The following is a 20,232-nucleotide window of genomic DNA, read 5'->3' as shown; positions in this document are numbered from 1 at the left end:
GTTTAACAATCCATGTCTCAAACACTACAGCCATTTGTTCTCTGAATTGATCCCAATCTTACCTTTGAAATCCCTGTTGCCATCCTTCTTACTCAGTTAAGTATACCAAAAAAAACAAGCTATTACGGTACAATTGTTCAGTTTCATTAGATATGTGCAATGGCCAGTCAATGGCATCCTTCATCTGAAATGGAATATGCAACTTGTAGTGGTTCCAAAGAACACGCCCTCCATTATGAGATCATACTGTGGTGTCACAAAGTAGTCATTTGCACTCTTATCAAAAAAACAAGAGACAATGCATTTGTAATAAAATAGCAATCTTTATTTAAAGCAAAGTCCAAACAAAAACACCAAGACATTCATTAGCTTGCATAACCATGTAAATTATTCCAACAAGAAAAGATTGCACCACTACTGTACATTGTGGCTGGTAGTCTCTCCAGTATAATGCTGCAGTCTGAAAACAAACAGCATGAATGCGCTGTCCGACAAGTGATCAATCTTGATTGAGAACATAACTTACCGAAAACACTTCCACACATTGATTTCCCCCCACAGCCATTAGCAGTAGACTTCAAGCTGGCTGCTGTTCAGTGTCATGGTGAGCCAACCGACAGGGTTCCTGCAGGTTTCAACAAGTAAAATTTAAGACTTTAAGACCCCACAGGAACCCTGAAAAATGTCCTAGATCACACTGCATCATTGGGCTGCCCATAGAACTTTAACATTAAGCCCATTCTTCGGCTGCAAGTTGAATTTCAGAAGTCAGATCCGACAATATGTTGTCAGTCATACATGAATCAGGTTCGGGATAGGTTCATCCTTAATACAATCTTGTGTGCCAAATCTTCAGTTTATTCTGATGCCAAGTCTGCATACATCTGCCCTTGAAATGAAGGCTAGAGAAACTAAAGTGAACTTACCTCCAAACACATCTGCAAGACAATTGGGTTAAGGCTCAACCTGTGAAATAATATTTTTTTAAAAAGGTCAGTCCTTTTTCCCCCAAAGCATGTCAATATTTCTCAACACCCATTCTTTGGTAGCAAGTTGAATTTCAGAAGTCAGATCCGAAAATATGTTGTCAGTCATACATGAATCAGGTTCGGGATAGGTTCATCCTTAATACAATCTTGTGTGCCAAATCTTCAGTTTATTCTGATGCCAAGTCTGCATACATCTGCCCTTGAAATGAAGGCTAGAGAAACTAAAGTGAACTTACCTCCAAACACATCTGCAAGACAATTGGGTTAAGGCTCAACCTGTGAAATAATATTTTTTTAAAAAGGTCAGTCCTTTTTCCCCCAAAGCATGTCAATATTTCTCAACACCCATTCTTTGGTAGCAAGTTGAATTTCAGAAGTCAGATCCGAAAATATGTTGTCAGTCATACATGAATCAGGTTCGGGATAGGTTCATCCTTAATACAATCTTGCACGTACTGCCACCATCCTCATTTAGCATTTATTCTGATGCTAACATTTTATAAATCAGTCCTTGGAATAAAAAGGCTGTAGAAACTAAAAAGAACTTGCCTCCAAGTATCTCCACACAGCAGTTATGATGACTGGTCATGCCTCAACCTGTGAAATATTAAAAGACAAGGTCAGGCCTTTCTTACAAAGCATGTCAATATTCTCCACATCTTTATGACCAGGTGACAAATCCATGTCCTGGTTGACTTCATAACAAGGGAGAAACAACGGTCCCCCTACTTTAGATAACCTTTGTTGGGCCCATTCTTTGGTTGCAAGTTGAATTTCAGAAGTCAGATCCGACAATATGTTGTCAGTCATACATGAATCAGGTTCGGGATAGGTTCATCCTTAATACAATCTTGCGTGCCAAATGCCACAATGCTCAGTTTATTCTGATGCCAAGTCTGGCTAGAGAAACCAAAGTGAACTTACCTCCAAACACATCTGCAAGACAATTGGGTTAAGGCTCAACCTGTGAAATAAGAAAAAAAGGGTTAAGCCTTTTCCCCCCCAAAGCATGTCAATATTCTCAACACCTTTAATTTTAGGGCCTTTGCATTCCTGACCATATGAGAAAGAAATCCATGCCCTGGTTGATAACTGTCACTACACCCTATATACCGTTACATCAGGCCCATTCTTTGGTTGCAAGTTGAATTTCAGAAGTCAGATCCGAAAATATGTTGTCAGTCATACATGAATCAGGTTCGGGATAGGTTCATCCTTAATACAATCTTGCACGTACTGCCACCATCCTCATTTAGCATTTATTCTGATGCTAACATTTTATACATCAGTCCTTGGAATAAAAAGGCTGTAGAAACTAAAAAGCACTTGCCTCCAAGTATCTCCACACAGCAGTTGTGATGACTGGTCATGCCTCAACCTGTGAAATATTAAAAAGACAAGGTCAGGCCTTTCTTACAAAGCATGTCAATATTCTCCACATCTTTATATATGACCAGGGGCCTCATTCATAACGGGTGCTTAGATCAAATGTTGATCTTACCCGTGTCGTACGTAGAAAACCACGTCAACGTAGTGATTTATACAATTTCAACGTGAGTCAATTTGATCGTGGAAACGATCGTAGCTCGACGCCGAGTATTCAACTTGCTTACGCACATGACCTACTGGTTATGCGGAGTTATTACAGGCATGTGAGCCGCACTGGAAAAACGTTGCCTACTGTAATTCATGCGAAGTTTAAGTGGCTCGTAATAAAATTAACGATGTTGTTACCAGCCGAGAAAATGGGTTAAATTCAAGATTTAAAGGGAACTAATGTTTATGATTGTATTTCAGTCTTTCTTTATATCCCTCCGGAGCTGTCTCTCTCTTCAACATGCCTATGCCTTGCCCGGCCACGCGCTAAATGATACTGGATTTCGAGTTGAGTCGGGATGAGGGGGAATGGCACCCCCCCTGAAATAAAAACAGTCCAAATCATCCCCCTTCTAAAACTGCCATCCCCCTTTCCATCCCTTATGTCATTTTATCAATGAACGTGGTATTACTGCCCTCTCCCGCTTCCAGACGCACGCCTACCCTATAATATAGTATTAACGCCCTGTGATAGCGGCTCAAATAGCGGCTGAATGAAGCCAAGTGCTAGAATATAATATAATACAGACAGTATATAATATTGTCAGTATTGTCTGTCTGTATTATATTATATTATAGCACTTGGCTTCATTCAGCCGCTATAATTGAGCCTCTATCACAGGGCGTTAATACAAACCTCATTCACCTGCGTTCAATTCCAAGTATGTTTGGTATTTATAGAAGGAAGCACGTACGCAACTTTAAACCATCTCAGCCCGTTTTATAAATAATGCTTACGTCCGTTTAGAAAAATGTGCTTACGTGAAAGTCAAAGATGACGTTCAAGTACTTCTTTATGAATGAGGCCCCAGGTGACAAATCCATGTCCTGGTTGACTTCATAACAAGGGAGAACCAACTGTCCCCCTACTTTAGAAAACCTTTGTTGGGCCCATTCTTTGGTTGCAAGTTGAATTTCAGAAGTCAGATCCGACAATATGTTGTCAGTCATACATGAATCAGGTTCGGGATAGGTTCATCCTTAATACAATCTTGCGTGCCAAATGCCACAATCTTCAGTTTATTCTGATGCCAAGTCTGCATACATCTGCCCTTGAAATGAAGGCTAGAGAAACTAAAGTGAACTTACCTCCAAACACATCTGCAAGACAATTGGGTTAAGGCTCAACCTGTGAAATAATAATTTAAAAAAAGGTCAGGCCTTTTTCCCCCAAAGCATGTCAATTCTCAACACCCAATTCTTTGGTAGCAACTTGAATTTCAGAAGTCAGATCCGAAAATATGTTGTCAGTCATACATGAATCAGGTTCGGGATCCTTAATACAATATTGCATGCCAAATGCCACAATGCTCAGTTTATTCTGATGCCAAGTCTGGCTAGAGAAACTAAAGTGAACTTACCTCCAAACACATCTGCAAGACAATTGGGTTAAGGCTCAACCTGTGAAATAAGAAAAAAGGGGTTAGGCCTTTTCCCCCCCATAGCATGTCAATATTCTCAACACCTTTCATTTTAGGGCCTTTGCATTCCTGACCATATGAGAAAGAAATCCATGCCCTGGTTGATAACTGTCACTACACCCTATATACCGTTACATCAGGCCCATTCTTTGGTTGCAAGTTGAATTTCAGAAGTCAGATCCGAAAATATGTTGTCAGTCATACATGAATCAGGTTCGGGATAGGTTCATCCTTAATACAATCTTGCATGTACTGAAAAAAAAAAGGCTGTAGAAACTAAAAAAGCACTTGCCTCCAAGTATCTCCACACAGCAGTTGTGATGACTGGTCATGCCTCAACCTGTGAAATATTAAAAAGACAAGGTCAGGCCTTTCTTACAAAGCATGTCAATATTCTCCACATCTTTATGACCAGGTGACAAATCCATGTCCTGGTTGACTTCATAACAAGGGAGAACCAACTGTCCCCCTACTTTAGATAACCTTTGTTGGGCCCATTCTTTAGTTGCAAGTTGAATTTCAGAAGTCAGATCCGACAATATGTTGTCAGTCATACATGAATCAGGTTCGGGATAGGTTCATCCTTAATACAATCTTGCGTGCCAAATGCCACAATCTTCAGTTTATTCTGATGTCAAGTCTGCATACATCTGCCCTTGAAATGAAGGCTAGAGAAACTAAAGTGAACTTACCTCCAAACACATCTGCAAGACAATTGGTTTAAGGCTCAACCTGTGAAATAAGAAAAAAAGGGTCAAGCCTTTTCCCCCCCAAAGCATGTCAATATGCTCAACACCTTTCATTTTAGGGCATTTGCGTTCCTGACCATAATGAGAAAGAAATCCATGCCCTGGTTGATAACTGTCACTACACCCTATATACCGTTACATCAGGCAAGTTGAATTTCAGAAGTCAGATCCGACAATGTTGTCAGTCATACATGAATCAGGTTCGGGATAGGTTCATCCTTAATACAATCTTGCACGTACTGCCACAATCCTCATTTAGCACTTATTCGGATGATAACATTGTATACATTTGTCTGGATAGGTTCATCCATAATACAATCTTGTAATGCAAAGACAACATGAAAGAGGGAAATTACGGCGTACGCCACATTTAAGCTTACGCATCAGGTGAGAACCAAAAAGATCGCAATTCAAAAGTCCGTTAAAATGTTTCGATCATAAATTCAAGTTGGGGATAATCATTAGTAATTATGCCCAACATTACATTTAAAATCCTAGTCACCATCCTTTTTTACTCAGTGGTGCAGTGTGCACGTGGTTCAATTCATGTCGTATTCCTAACGTATGTTAACATAATTTAAGTGCATCTAATCTCATAAAATAACGATATGACAGAGGTATAACGCCGTAATAATGCATAGGTTTCGTAATAACAGTCTTACTTGAAAACCCGTTTGCACGTACAGCGCTGACGGCGAAGGGACCCCTCGTTAGTGTTAGAGTTTGTTGAAGAAGGGATTGTTGAGAGGGCGCGTGGTGTATTTATACTCAAATCTATTACACGATTCCAAAAAGCAGATTCAGCACATTGGCTAGGGTACGCGCGATTTGCAACCCTGAAAAGCCTGCTGAGTGGAGTTTGCATTTATAGTCTAGCAGGAAGGGCCCTCAGATTTTGAGATACCCCTACCCGAGGTAGAGCAAATGACAACAATGATTTTTCTTATCTTTAGGGTCTCCCATTAATGAAATTGATTGTTGTCAAATTTTATTTTTGGGGAAAAGATGTTTTTTTGGTTGTTCTTTAGAGCTACCCCAATCCCTGAAAAAGAGCCAAATTAGACCAGGCCGAATATGGGGAAGGTGACAAAAAAGCCCATAACTTGAGAATGATCACTCCTTTCCTCTTCAGATTTGCTGAGGTATGAACCAGGTGGTTGTCCTACATCACCAAATAGTCAGACAACTATTTACCTAAATAAATACTGAATTATAGTCCTGTAAACTTAGCTTTAGTTTAGACGGAAATTGTACTTTTTGGTGACAGGAACATAGGACTCCATCACTTTTCTCTCATTTATCAGAAAAACAGAAATCCCTGAAAAATATATCATTACTGAATTGTCTAGGGTGCTATTGAACAATAACCAGTAGTTGTATGGAAATATCTCATACAGTTCTATTGCAAATGAGATTTCTTTAGACATAGGCCTACCTCTTCTCTGATACAGTCAAATTCCGAATGGGGGATAAGTGGCATAATAGCCTATAAGTTAAGAATGCTCACTCTGATGGTCATGATATTTGGAGAGGGAAATACCAGGTGGCTGAACTACATCACCAAATAGTCAGAATAAGAGTAACCCAATCAATCCATTTTCCATTTTCTTTTTTCCATATAGGAGTAGCGCAAATTCTCTTGCGACTGGCAAAGACTCTTCCAAGCTGGCAGAGAGTCCAAAATGGGCCAGATCTTTGAGCTCGCTGAGATGGGTCTTGAGTTTGTTGAATGCTATTGTCTTTCCTATTCTGTACAAACTACTTGTTGTGTCACAGCCAGTGAGTGCATGACATGCTGGTAGACAGTTAGACATGTCTTTTCCAATCTTCTCAGATATGGTGTTGATGGGGACATAGCTCTCTCTCATTCCATGGCATGTATGCATGTACACCAGAGATGAACCAAACATTTCTTTGCTTGCATAGTATATGAGCAGTACTTCCACATCTGTGTCATCAGACCTCACAATGATGCGGGAATATGACTCTGCAAGATGTATGGCATGGAGCACCATCCTTGTGTCTGCCTCCTCCTGATCACTGTACAGTGATGTCAAACTGCTGACTCCTGCTGTGCAGATGCTCTTCACCTCCTCCCCTTTGTCAAATCCACCTGCCAAGATGATGGAGTCATCTGAGTGTAGTCTCTATGGGGCTGCAGTGACAATGTAGTTGCTCACAAACATGCACAGTGCAGTCTTGTTTCCACTACTCCTCAAGTACTTCCTGTAGTTTGGGACATTTGTGTTGCCAGTGATAACATGTGTAGGCCTTCCATCACTTGCACCTCTCCTTTGCCTCTCCAGGTCTTTGATTGACTGTGGGCCGTCATACCTGTCAAATACCATGACCACACATTGCATTTCATCCTGCCAGCAGCCCGGAACCATGGTATTGCTTCAAACATGCAGTTGAGATGAAGGTCAAAGTTAGCTTCACGCTCTGATCGTAGCATTCTGAGTAAGAGATCAGCCCCTTTGAGGAAATTCAGCCAGTACTTAAAAGTTGCTGATTGTTGAACTCCCCTCTCTGAAAACTGTTGTATTCTTCTCCTCAGTTCAGGAAGGTCTGTCTCCACTTCACTTAAGAACTGTCTGGCAGAGACCTGGTCGTCGCCATGAAAGGCATGCTGCACATCTCGCAGGAGGTGTTCTTGTTCAGCAGACAATGGACTTTGGCCTTTTTTGTTCAGCCAGGAGACCAGTGCCATCCAGAAGAGCCTGAACAGAGCCTCTGAAACAACCTTGATGCTCCTCACACCTCTTGTCAGTTGTTTCCCCTGAAGCATCTGCCGAGCTGTTGCGTCAGCATAGACTCCAGACTCGGTTATCATGTCAAAGAGGCCCCCGTCTGCATACACCTTCCCAATGCTTGCCAGAAAGGCCATGGTGACGTGCATTCCTCCAATTCTCATGGTGATCTTGCCATCCAAAGCTTCAGGTTTGCTCCACAGAATTTGCTGTGCTTTGCTGTAGATGGCAAGGTCAGCAGTTACAAGTATATGCCTCTGTCCCAGTTCTTGAGCAAGCTGTGTGAGCTGCAAAAGAGCTGTATAGATTGTAGATAGGTCTGATGGTGAAGCTCTTATGAAGGGCATATATTGTACTGTTGTTAATGGGATGTCTGACGTGGATACATAGGCATTGAATGCAGACCATCCTGGGATTCTCTGGTCTTCTTCTTTCATGATACGGCTCACCTTCCAAAGTAAGTCTTGGCCTTCTGCTGCCTGAGCTTTTGTGCTGTCTGATTTGAGGACCTGTGGTAGAACTGCTGGTGGTTCAGATCGCCTACCTGGCTTGATGTATCTGAAATTCAAGAACAAGTCATTAGGCATCTTTTGTCATATAATTCAATCTTTAACAAAATGCCCTTACAAACAACAACACTCCAGATTCCTTAGATTATGATGTGTGACCTCACAAATAATGTGTAACTTGAATATTGGACAAATGCTAGTCTGACTTACACATGTGTAATGTGAAACTTGAAGCCTCCAGTGCACATTACACATTTTACATTTTAATATTGGATTATATTGCATTAACATACAGTATATCAGAGCCATTTCAATCAAGTATTGCATGTGTCTGGCAGATAGTTGGTCTATAATATTTACCTCTGAACCTCTTCATTATCCAAATCACAGCTGTCCAGGGCATGGAGAGATTTCTCTGGGATTCTCAGGATGGGGTTGTGTGCTGTGGCAACATCACCTCTTCTGTATACAACAATTGCCATGGAATCTGTTGTATTTTTGCCATCCAGCGTCTCTTCATTCTGGTCAAAGTTGTCAATGGCTGCATCGATTATCCCATGTTCTGTGGTTCTTGTCAGTCCATTTGGAATGTAAACACCTTTGCTTCTCTGTAATTGATCTGCTGCTACTGATGTGAGAAATTGACGCACTTCATCATACGACACACAATGACCCATCATGTGTAGCTTGTTGATAAGGGCCTTGCTGCCAAACTCATGATGGATCATAATCCCAAGTCCTAGTGTGATAGGTGTACGCCTGCTGCAGCACTGTGCAATTAGATCATGGCAAAAGGTTATAACACTTGTGTTATTCTTCAGAGCTGGGTCCTCATCACAGGTCTGCACATTTTTAAATGCACCTGCATTGACACACCAGTTCACAAAATCATACAGAGTGTTTGGCACATATTCACTGCACTGGAGAAGGGAAAGCTTGTCACTGCTTATGTAGAATTGAGGCTCATGCTCAACCTTTTCCATAGTTTTCCTCAATATACCTGCAGCCTGGTGGAGGATTTGAGTGTCAGTGAGGGTCTCTGTTCTCTGTGGAGGCATTGTCTCCCTGTCTTCTGTTATGTTTTCTCTGAGGAGAGAAGCTTCTCTCATTGCATGGCCAACAGTCATGACACCAGAACAGATCAGATCAGATTTTCCAGGACGTTCAATGAAGATGAGTTTATCCCTATAATGCTGGTTCATCTTTTCTTTGAGTTTCCAGGATTTATACATTGTTGGTTCTGTAGCTGTACTCAGTTTTCCTTTATAGCTCTCAGTTACAGCACTCAGTGTTGTGACAGTCATATGCTTTGAATTAGTTAATTCTTCAGTTAGCTCAATGAAAGCTCTTTCATGTTCATTTAACTTCTTTTCTGTTAAATGTTTGTTTCTAGCTGCTAGAATGTTCCTTTCTGAAAGATAGTGTCCTAGGCAACTTCTGTGATACTTTGCATCATAGGCAAAAAGATCTTCATAGGTCAGCATACGGTGATGTATTATTTCATCAAACCTCTCTGAGGCTGCGTTGAGGACCTTTGACCTTGTACTTTCACCTGTACCGGTACATATAGGGGTCAGGCCTTCTCTCTTTGTGACTTTCTGGCTGCAATTGAAACATTGGCTGCAAATGAAACACTAGCTACGGATGTCAAATCTAGTGTCTCTGGACAGTCTAAGTCTTTTACTGATCCTGGGGTGGTTCTTGATCACTGGTTGTAGGCGTATAGTTATGTGTGCTTGAATAACTGGCCCGACATGACCTGTGATATGAAACCTTGACCTTGAAGGACAGTATGTCATCTGAGTGGGGCGATAGTCTCTTATGAACTTCATCATCTCGTCCTTGAGCAACGTTCAGTATGGTTCTGAGTCCTTGTAAGCTGGGCTCTGCTAGCCTCTGCCTATATCCGAATGCCTGCACTATGGTTTAAAAGCTCACAAATCTAACAACATATTCAACAACATATTAATATCATAGTTGGACATATGTGTTACCTGTTATCTGTCATTAGATTGGTGATAATCTGAACAGAACTGTCAATCCACAGCCCCTCTCCCTCTGAGATGGAGAATGTTATGGCTGCTGCTGCCCAGTTGGCTACACAGTTTTGAAACATGCAGCTGTCACTCAAACCAGAGTGGCAGAGAGTGTTCCACTGTCAAGCTTCAAAATTATTTCTATACTGTACTTTGAATTAAGGTTCCAGTTTTAATAAAACCTGTACTATTTACACCTATGTTTTAGAGGCTTGCAATTTAGAACTAATAAACTTTATTTTATTGGGTTACTCTTATTCTGACTATTTGGTGATGTAGTTCAGCCACCTGGTATTTCCCTCTCCAAATATCATGACCATCAGAGTGAGCATTCTTAACTTATAGGCTATTATGCCACTTATCCCCCATTCGGAATTTGACTGTATCAGAGAAGAGGTAGGCCTATGTCTAAAGAAATCTCATTTGCAATAGAACTGTATGAGATATTTCCATACAACTACTGGTTATTGTTCAATAGCACCCTAGACAATTCAGTAATGATATATTTTTCAGGGATTTCTGTTTTTCTGATAAATGAGAGAAAAGTGATGGAGTCCTATGTTCCTGTCACCAAAAAGTACAATTTCCGTCTAAACTAAAGCTAAGTTTACAGGACTATAATTCAGTATTTATTTAGGTAAATAGTTGTCTGACTATTTGGTGATGTAGGACAACCACCTGGTTCATACCTCAGCAAATCTGAAGAGGAAAGGAGTGATCATTCTCAAGTTATGGGCTTTTTTGTCACCTTCCCCATATTCGGCCTGGTCTAATTTGGCTCTTTTTCAGGGATTGGGGTAGCTCTAAAGAACAACCAAAAAAACATCTTTTCCCCAAAAATAAAATTTGACAACAATCAATTTCATTAATGGGAGACCCTAAAGATAAGAAAAATCATTGTTGTCATTTGCTCTACCTCGGGTAGGGGTATCTCGAAAACTAAAGCCTTTTTTGAGGACTTGCTGCTAGACTATTAATTTCCAATTGTTTTGCCCCGTGTATGCCTGTCAGCAAAAGACCCGCCCAATCTAGGCAGATAATATCAGCATATTATTATATTATAATGAGTGGAATCGAAAGCGAAATAAGAAACTGACGTGGATAAATACTGAGGGAGAAACAAAACGACATAAAAATGCCATTATTATTATTGTTATTGTTCTTGTTGTTGTTATTAATTAGGGAAACAATTTCGACTTTTCTGATCTATCTTGTGTGATATTTTCTTTATCTGTCCTCCTTCCCCGGCTCCGCCCTTGGGGCTGACCTCTTGCAGTCCGCCTGCTGCTTGCAAAACGAGCGTGTCTTTGTTGTGTCTGTTCCATTGGCTAAGCGCGTAATTTGAAATGATGAACGGATGGAGTGAATAAATACCACATTCTGCGTCGCCGTAAGATTGATGAAATATTGGCAGGAAGTTTATGACTTTACATGATAACTATTGAACTGTGCTACACGGTACACCATGGATGTTGCCTCACAATTACAGTAAGTTATATCCAGCTAGATAAACTAAACAACTAGCAGAGCCTTGTAGTCCGCGGTTATTATGGCTAGCTAACATTAGCAAGCAACGCTAATGTTTACCACTGCGAAATACTGTTTTTGGTGTTGACATACACATTTGTCTTACAGGACGTTTGAAGAAAGTGTGAGCACCTATACAGGAGATGACCCCCTAGATGAATGGAGCAGGTAAGCTCATATTCAGAAGAACATCAGTAATAAAGCTAGTAGCATAGGCTAGCTTTAGGCTAGTAGTATAGGCGAACAAGAACCGAACAAGACTTCCGGCTATCTCTAAGGCATTCCTTTATTTTCTCTTTTACATTTGTAGGTTTATCGAATTTCTTGAGAAGAGATTATCTGATGGAGATCCCAACAATGGGATGTCACTTGTGCTGGATCGCCTGGTACAGAGATTTCTGCAAGACGAGCGCTACTCCAATGACACCCGATACGTTAACTACTGCATCAGATGTGTGAGTTTGATGACACGTTCGCAGTGCAATGTCATGAGCAGATGTGGTTTGAAACTAATCAAAAATCAGCTGAACTCGACACTATTTGGTCCAGAATTTACCAGGCTCATACCGTGCAAATTACTGTATACTGATCTCAGGAGGATAGTCAAAACATACTCTCGCAATTGTGCATGTGCTTTCTTTCTGTTTTGGTGACAGGCAAGTTATTATCAGGAGCCCATCCAACTCTACAGCTACATACACAGCAAGGGCATCGGTACCAGGGATGCATCCCTCTATGTAGCATGGGCCCAACAGTTTGAGCAGCGAGGTCAGCTTGAACAGGCTAACGCTGTGTACCAGACAGCCATGGGAAATCAAGCTAAGCCAGCTGACACTGTACTTCAGCAATACAGGTAACCTTCACCACTACACAGCGTGTTGCATTTTAATCACTTGTTGAATTTAATAACTCTTATTTTACAACAAATGAAAGTTTGATAATCTTAGGGAGATTATGATCACTTTTCTATGTTCACATAAAAAATAAATTATGCATTCACAGGATGTTTCAAAAGAGGACTTCAAGAAGCCAAACAGGAACATCAGGTGACACTTTAAAATGTGTATATGTCTTGAATTTCAATGTATTAATTCAGTTATGGAATTCATAACATTTTAAATTGTCTTAATTTGTTTTTAAAAATAGAAAGCGTGCGGAATCCTCTTCAGAATTCTCAGTTGGTCAATCAGATGCATTTCCACAGAGAGTCTGCCCCACAGTGCAAGGTGAATAACCAGCCTTTTGTCTTGCTAGAAAAATGGTATACATTTTGATTAGATAAATGAAAGTTTCCCTAGTTTGTTTAGAACATTCCTCTGTTGATCGTCAGTTCTGTGTCACAATCCCTCAAAAATAAAACATTTTGTCACAGGACCCGGAAGGTCTGTCCCAACTGCCTGCAGACCGAACAGTTCGCACGTAAGTCGTTTAACATTACGTGTGTTGTCCCTAAAGTAATTATTTTCTCTCGTAGTCATTGTTTTGTGACTCTCCCACAGAATCTCGAGGTCCGAAGTTTCAGTGGGCCAAACCAGGCTAAACCAGGACAATCATGGCTCAGCTGCAAGCTTGCAGACCGTGCCCATGTATGACCAAAATGAACTTGTTGGTCTTGAAGGATCTGAATTGTGCTTTGAGGAGGTCAGAGCAAACAGATACTTTGCAAAACGCAAGCAGGAAGAGGAACGTAGAACATTTGGTAAGATGATTTATTATTATTGAACCTGTCTAAAGGTAAAGACTATACCACTTAGACTATGATCTGCATGATGCACTATGATAATTGGTGAGGGGACATATCCTCTAACACAGCATTTCACCATATGGTCAAAGGTGTAGTATATGCTCTTTACAGGCCAGATTAAGGAGGCCAGGTGACCTTTCATTGTGAAATGCACCAAAGCTTGTGATGTATGTATCACCTCTACATACATTTGATTGTGTGTGCTGTGACCAGAGGCCCACCAGAGACTTATTAGGCAGAAGGAGGAGGGGGTCGACAGGATGAACCACCTATTGGAGGAGCTGGATAATGACCTTGGAGCATGGACTCCAGGGACGGAAAGCTTATCCAGTGCTCTACCAGTGCAGCAGGTGAGAGGGTACACATTTCTCCTTACCCTCATATCGTGTGTGTGTGTGTGTGCGTGTGTGCGTGTGCGTGTGTGTGTGTGTGTGTGTGTGTGTGTGTGTGTCATTCATTTTCTTTTCTTTTTTTCAGGGACCCAGTACACCTGCAACCAGTCTAAATCCTGGATTCCTCCAACAATCCTTTAGGCACCCCCCAATCTCAAACAACCTAACCAACCAATCCCGGCTTCCAGGCTTGAGGCTAAATAGTGGACAGGATCTTGGACAGAAGAGGACAGAAGAGGCCCCTGCGTCACACATGCAGCAAGACTGGCTCAGGGCTCCTATCACAGATACTCTGAGCATGGGGCGATCCACTCACTCGTCAGGACAGGCTTGCCCTGTAGAGGACAGAATCACTGCCCCTAGCCGCTCCCATCGCCGACCAGAAGCAACGGGGCACTTCTCTGATTATCAGCCAACTGCACCATTATCTGCAGTGGCTCCACAGGCCTCTTTGCTACAGGCCTCTCTGGTGGTTCAAGCCAAGCCAGAACAGAACCCCAGGCCTTTCGGGCTCTCGTACACAGCCCCACATAAGCCAGCCTACAGCTCTGAAGCTTACAGTGGAGTTCCCCGCCACAGCAGTAGCTCCCACCTCAGCGGCTCAGTGAACCACCCCACCAGCAGTTTCCAGCAGCACAATGGCAGAGACAAGTAAGTGCTGATTTAAAATGTTCAACTAGGTTTATTATAGAAGTCTCTGATTTATAGGGGTGTGTCGCCTGTGCTTCGTCAGAGTAATTTGGATGATTCACCCACTAAATGTGGTGAAATGAATATACTTCCAGTCTGCTTGTTTTGCAATCTTTTTATTTGTCTTTCCAGTGACGTGTCTGTCAGTGAAACTTCTGAGATGGAAGGCAGATTAGATGGTAAGTAAACGGTCAAGATCCATCTCTGGCCTGTTTGTTCATGTTCATGGTTACGTTATGGGATTAGGACGTTCACATCCTCACACCTTTCCCCCCTCCCTCTCTCTCTCACTCACTTTCTTTCTGTCTCTCTCTTTTCTCTGGCAGTGTCACAGGGAGGGACCGGTAACCTGTCCCACATCACTCCTAACACTTCTCTGGGACTGGTGCATGCCACCCCGTCTAGAGCGATGCCATCCCCCACTGTCAACACACTGGAGGCGCTGGGTGAGTAGGGACTCTCTTTCGGCACCGTTCACAATGTTGTCCCCACCTCTTTTTTTGATCTAGATGCCTTGAATGCCTTTGTTGCACTATCTAGCTTAGGGCCCGGTCTGCCACACACAACATTTTGTTTTATTATAGTGGACACATACAAACATGTATTACCATACCTGCTGTTTCTCAGTTCACATGTGTTTTTCAGAATCTGTTATATTTTCTCCTCCAGGTGTGATCATGGACATGTTCCAGGCTCCAACCTTTGTGCACGACGACCCGTTGAGCAGCATGTCAATGTATCAGGCCGAGAAGAGCTTCGATGCTGGATATCAGAGAACTGGTAATTTGCCCCTTTACATTTGAACCCTAAAAAAAATGTTTGTTTCAGTATGTCGGCTTCTCCTTCTCATCGTATAATAGTTTGTAAATGAAGGCTGTGTTTGTTCTCTCTCTTGTCATTAAATAAAGGAGCCGCCTCTTCACTCAGCAAGCCCACCACTGCTGTCCCATTCGCAATCTTTCAGGATGATAACCACATGGAGAACTCCAGGTGTGAAGCTTTGGGGTCCCTTTCCCCCTATATAGCACTTGCTTGTGAAGTAAATGTCCATTGTTTAATTGTGCTTTGTTAAATTGTGCTTTTCTCGCTCCCAATGCAGTGCTGCCCCTTCAGTGAACAAGGCTAAGCCAGCAAGGGCCCTGGCAGAAATCCCTGTATCTAAACCGGAGAAACAAAATGTAAGTGTACAAAACTGACCGCCACGGTGACACCCATGTTCACATCCATCACACAATAACACCATGCTGCTGATAGGGTTATTTTTATTTTTGTATTACGCAAGGCTTTTAACTGTTTCCTATGTATGTCGTTGATCAGGAGACCCCGCTGGAGACGATCAGTGATGAGAGCACTATGTGGGGAGCACGCTACAACTATGGGAACTCCCTGGCTGCCTGCCCCAACAGCACCAGAGACTTTGCGCTGTCCGCTGACCTGGTCTCCACTCCCTCGGAGCACAAAGCTGCTTATTCCTGGGACTTTAATCAGGACCAAGGTAGCTGGATGTCTCTGGTTTGGAACAGTATGGGGGGGGGGGTCTAGTCTAAAACGTTGTCGTTACTGTTTCAACATTTAGTGATTGGCTAACGGCTGTTTTTGTTTTTCTCTTTTGTTTTGAAACTCAAGATCTACCCCAAACCTTTGTCGGTGACGAAGAAAACCCCACTTACATCCGACAGCCCACAAAACTCAGGTAGAGTAGAATTAACCCCACCTCCCTCTCAATCAGCAGTGCTTGTTGACGGCATGATTATCACACATTGTTTCCCCCCCACAGCCCTATCATGGAGCAGAGTCCACCTGATGACAAGCTCTCTGAAACAACCGAGTGCCCTGGCAGGGCACAGGGCTTTGCTGAGCAGGGCACCATTGTAGGGGAAGGCCTTGCCCTGGCCCAGCGAAGCCTGGCAGCGTGTTCCATCACTGAAGTGCATCACCCCCCGGCCATGCTTTCCTTCAGAGACCAGACACTGGTCCACACTGAGGGGGCAGTGCCCAAAAGCCCCCCCAAGACCACTGGACCAGGCTGGGAGATCTACGTGAGCCCAGAGCAGCCTCCAAAGCCAGTCTGTCCTGAACAGACACGTGGGGCAGAGGGAGGTCTGTCGCTGTGCCAGGGTTACAGCCTTCAATCAAAATGTGATATTTCTATCAGCCCGGTGAAATCGCCAATGCCTGCCTTTGATGTTCCTATGAGTCCAGAGTGTGCACCCAAGCTTGGTTGGCTGGTTGTCAAAAGCCCAGAGGTTGTGTCTGAGCCGGACTTTAATGCCTTCATGAGTCCCCATCATGCCTACAGGGCAGACTTCCTCCCTCAGAAAAGTATCGACATCCCAATGAGTCCAGAGCCAAAGTTCAGTTTGGATGTCCCCATGAGTCCAGACCCAGGATCAAAGGTGAACATTGATGTACCCATGAGTCCAGCTCAAGGGGCAGCTGCTGTACATCTGGTCTCAAACCCCTGGGATGACGACCTGATCTCCAGCCTGCTAGCTCAACTCTCCACACCACTTACCTTCCACCCAAACTGCATTACCTGGAAGTGCAATATACCCAGCATCGCACCCAAGATTACCATTACGATGGGTAAGGAAGTCAAACCAAAGTTAATCTTTGTGTTCTACACAACCTATCTCTATGGTGAAACACAATTAATTTTTTCATCCACAGGCAAACGCTCCTTACAAGTTGACTGCATCCTTGGAAAGGGTGCCTTTGCTACTGTCTACCAAGCAACTGACCTCACAACCTCTGAGAAGATGATTTTAAAGGTGAGAGCTCTAGTTTTTTAGTTAGAAATGGTTGGATTTACAGACTTTTCAATTATATGGTGTTTGTGCACAGACATTCATAAGACCTGATGACACCAGAACGTACAGAGTTTGCCATGATTGATGCACATGTTTCAAAGGCTTGAATGTCAATGCGTGCATTTTTTTTTTTTTGTCTCAATGTGTAGGTGCAGAAACCAGCCAATCCTTGGGAGTTTTACATCAACACCCAGCTGAATTCACGGCTGCAGCCAGGTGTACGTCACCTCTTCAACAACATCCACTCAGCCCACCTCTTCCAGAATGGCAGCGTCCTAGTGGGCGAGCTCCAGAAATGTGGCACTCTACTGGTGAGTTACCTCTAATCACACTGACTGTCACTCAAATAGATGGAAAGGTGTCATCAGAGTACTGAAAGGAGTCTTGCTAACATGCTTTAGCAACATACGATCATCTGAGGCTGGCCTTTTTACAGTTCCTAGAGTGAGCACCAAAAGTGGTGAGGCAGCATTCACTCACTGGAACTTGCTGTCATTAGACATTAAGTCAGCCCCATCTGTACCAACATTTGAAAATATGCTGAAGATTTTTATGTTCTGTTCAGCTTTTAATTGAGTGTATTTTAAATACCGTATTGACCCGAATATAAGACGGGGTTTTTTCCCCAGAAAAAAGTCTGAAAAAGCTGCATCGTCTTATATTCGCGCCCTAGACTTTTACACGTCAATATTAATTCACAACAACGTATGGCGCCAAAAGACTGTTCCCCACGCGAGCCACCGTGTTTCTCCCTCTCACACACACCCCAGTGACGGGTGCCTGGAGAGATGGAGACACACTCACACACACACACCCGCGGAGAGACACTGCGGAGACACTCGGACCAGCTCGAAAAAAGTGGCTCTTAAGTTGGTCAAATTAACAAACAACAGAGGCGGAGTTACGATGCCAATTTTAAGACCATGGTGGTCAATGAAGCAGAGGCATGTCGAGCAGCCAAGAAATATGATATTACAGAGTGTAATGTTAGAAGTTGACGAGCCCAAAAAGATCGGCTTAAGAATGGTAACAGTCGGAGAAAAGCTTATCGCCGTCTGCAAAGCGGCCTCTTCCAGGTGATTGACAGGAGGGTGTGTGAATACGTGACTGAAAAACCTAACGATTGTATGCCCATACCCCAAGATGATAAAAATAACCTACATTGTTTCATTCAATGTGAATACAAATCAAATGATTTTCTTTATTTGGTCTTCTTGATTTGGTCTTCAAAAAAAGTATTTTAACAAAAATGATTATTGAAAAAGGGGGGTCGTCTTATAATCAGGGTCGTCTTATATTCGGGTCAGTACGGTAGTTATGCTAGGCTTTTTAACTGATTGATTTGTTTTATTTAGTGTTTTTAAACCTGAACATTTTAAATTGAGTTTTTTTATTTTATTTGATCATGTATTCATTTAAAGTGCTAGAGTATACATTAAGTTGTATGAATATGTGCTATATAAATACATTTACCTTGCCTTGCCTCTGATTCCCCACCACCAGAATGCTGTAAACCTGTACAAGAACACAAGTGACAAGACGATGCCCCAGCCCCTGGTCCTCTACTTCACCACCTGCATCTTGCACATGGTGGAGCTGCTGCACAGTGTCCACATTGTTCACGCTGACATCAAGCCAGACAACTTCCTGTTGGGAGAGAGGTAATTGCTTTTCCTGGAAGTTATACATCCATGGTTGAGTGTAAAGCAAATAGACTGGCAGGATGGTAACAAGCCTCAAAAGTTCCATTGTGTAATCTCAGTGAAAGCAGAATACTAACTTTTTTGCTGCAGTAGACACTTGATGGACGCTGGACTACCAGGGAGTTGCAATGTCACGTCTTCACTCTTCCATTTTGTCTGCTGTGATTTTTAGGTTCCTGGAAAATAAGTCCTTTGACCCGGAGAATCTTGATCATGGACTTGCCCTGATTGACCTGGGCCAGAGCATTGACATGACCCTCTTCCCAGAGGACACAGCATTCACTGGCAAGTGTATGACCTCAGGCTTCCAGTGTACTGAGATGCTGAGTGGGAGACCATGGAATTATCAGGTTAGAAAAACGTGTGTGTTATAACTCTGATAATTATATTTTGAATGTCCCTCAAACTCTTTGGAAAACATTAATTGTTTGGAAAACGTTTAATTAATTAATTAACTTTTTGTCTTTTAGACGGACTACTTCGGAATAGCTGGAACTGTGTACTGCATGATATTTGGAACATATATGCAAGTACGAAATGAGGATGGCATTTGGAAGACGAATGCCGTGTTTAGAAGGTAAGTTACTCTGCCGTTTTAATAATAAATAAATAAAATGCTCCCACTCACTCACCCATTTGAGGTAAAAGTCTCACAAGCCCCGCCCCTCTTCCTCTGTCTGTCCTGCAGGAATCCCCACAGTGATTTGTGGACAGAATTCTTTCACACCCTGCTGAATGTGCCTGACTGCAACTCTCTGCCCTGCCTGCATAGCCTGCGCAGTAAAATGAGTGCAGTCCTCCAACAGAACTACAGCAACAAACTTCTTTCACTGAAAAGCCGCTTGGTCGTCCAGCTGTTGGAGAGCAAATCAGCCAGGAGATAGAGCCTTTTAGTTTGGCAGTCGCAAATGTAGGCCATTTTAGATTATTTTGAAGTGTAAATACCGACAATTGTATTTTTTATTTTTTTATTTTTTTATTTTGTGGTCTGAATACTTTCCAAAGGCCACATATCTTAAGTTGTTAACTGACCTCGCCCGGCCAGCTAGAAGAGGATTGACCACTTTATGACAAAACTGTTGTTAAAAGTGCTCTCCAAACAAAATCCGCTGCCATGATCACATATTCTGACTTTGAGTTGGGTCCACCTTTATGCACTAGATGTCATCCTCAAGAATAGTTGTGCTCTATGACTGGTCATTTTATGTGCATTGTAAGTATTGAATTTGAATAACAACATGAAGATATAGAAATAAACTGACTTGATCAACCTCCTGTTATTTATTAGATAATTATTTTGTAAAAACTCAGGGCTA

General features: G+C 42.4%; 1 protein-coding gene and 2 long non-coding RNA genes across 3 annotated transcripts; 1 reads left to right on the top strand and 2 right to left on the bottom strand.

Annotated features, from left to right (window-relative positions):
- Positions 1-671: 671 nt before the first annotated feature.
- On the bottom strand, positions 672-1,956 carry LOC308152204. The gene is made up of 3 exons (XR_013937328.1): positions 1,914-1,956; positions 1,539-1,586; positions 672-1,265 (listed from the first exon to the last, which is right to left on the bottom strand). It is a non-coding gene; the product is annotated as an uncharacterized lncRNA (long non-coding RNA).
- A 1,639-nt stretch (positions 1,957-3,595) lies between these two features.
- On the bottom strand, positions 3,596-5,482 carry LOC308152205. The gene is made up of 5 exons (XR_013937329.1): positions 5,418-5,482; positions 4,699-4,738; positions 4,299-4,346; positions 3,947-3,986; positions 3,596-3,714 (listed from the first exon to the last, which is right to left on the bottom strand). It is a non-coding gene; the product is annotated as an uncharacterized lncRNA (long non-coding RNA).
- Positions 5,483-11,515: 6,033 nt separating this feature from the next.
- Positions 11,516-19,800, top strand: bub1 (BUB1 mitotic checkpoint serine/threonine kinase; the record flags this gene model as incomplete). Its single annotated transcript, XM_080527388.1, has 24 exons — positions 11,516-11,538; positions 11,686-11,745; positions 11,888-12,032; positions 12,234-12,430; positions 12,580-12,623; positions 12,724-12,803; positions 12,950-12,996; positions 13,077-13,276; positions 13,535-13,671; positions 13,799-14,364; positions 14,536-14,582; positions 14,730-14,849; positions 15,073-15,183; positions 15,312-15,393; positions 15,503-15,581; positions 15,721-15,898; positions 16,030-16,096; positions 16,181-16,989; positions 17,074-17,174; positions 17,363-17,524; positions 18,717-18,874; positions 19,089-19,266; positions 19,387-19,493; positions 19,605-19,800. 24 exons carry the CDS (start codon positions 11,516-11,518, stop codon positions 19,798-19,800), a joined length of 3,894 nt encoding a protein of 1,297 aa, XP_080383514.1.
- Positions 19,801-20,232: the final 432 nt, after the last annotated feature.

Source organism: Nansenia antarctica (assembly GCF_963989245.1).
Source record: "Nansenia antarctica genome assembly, chromosome: 3".
In the NCBI taxonomy this organism is placed as follows: domain Eukaryota; kingdom Metazoa; phylum Chordata; class Actinopteri; order Argentiniformes; family Microstomatidae; genus Nansenia; species Nansenia antarctica.
The sequence above is the reverse complement of the archived record's forward strand: the minus strand, read 5'-3'. Positions and strand labels throughout refer to the sequence as shown.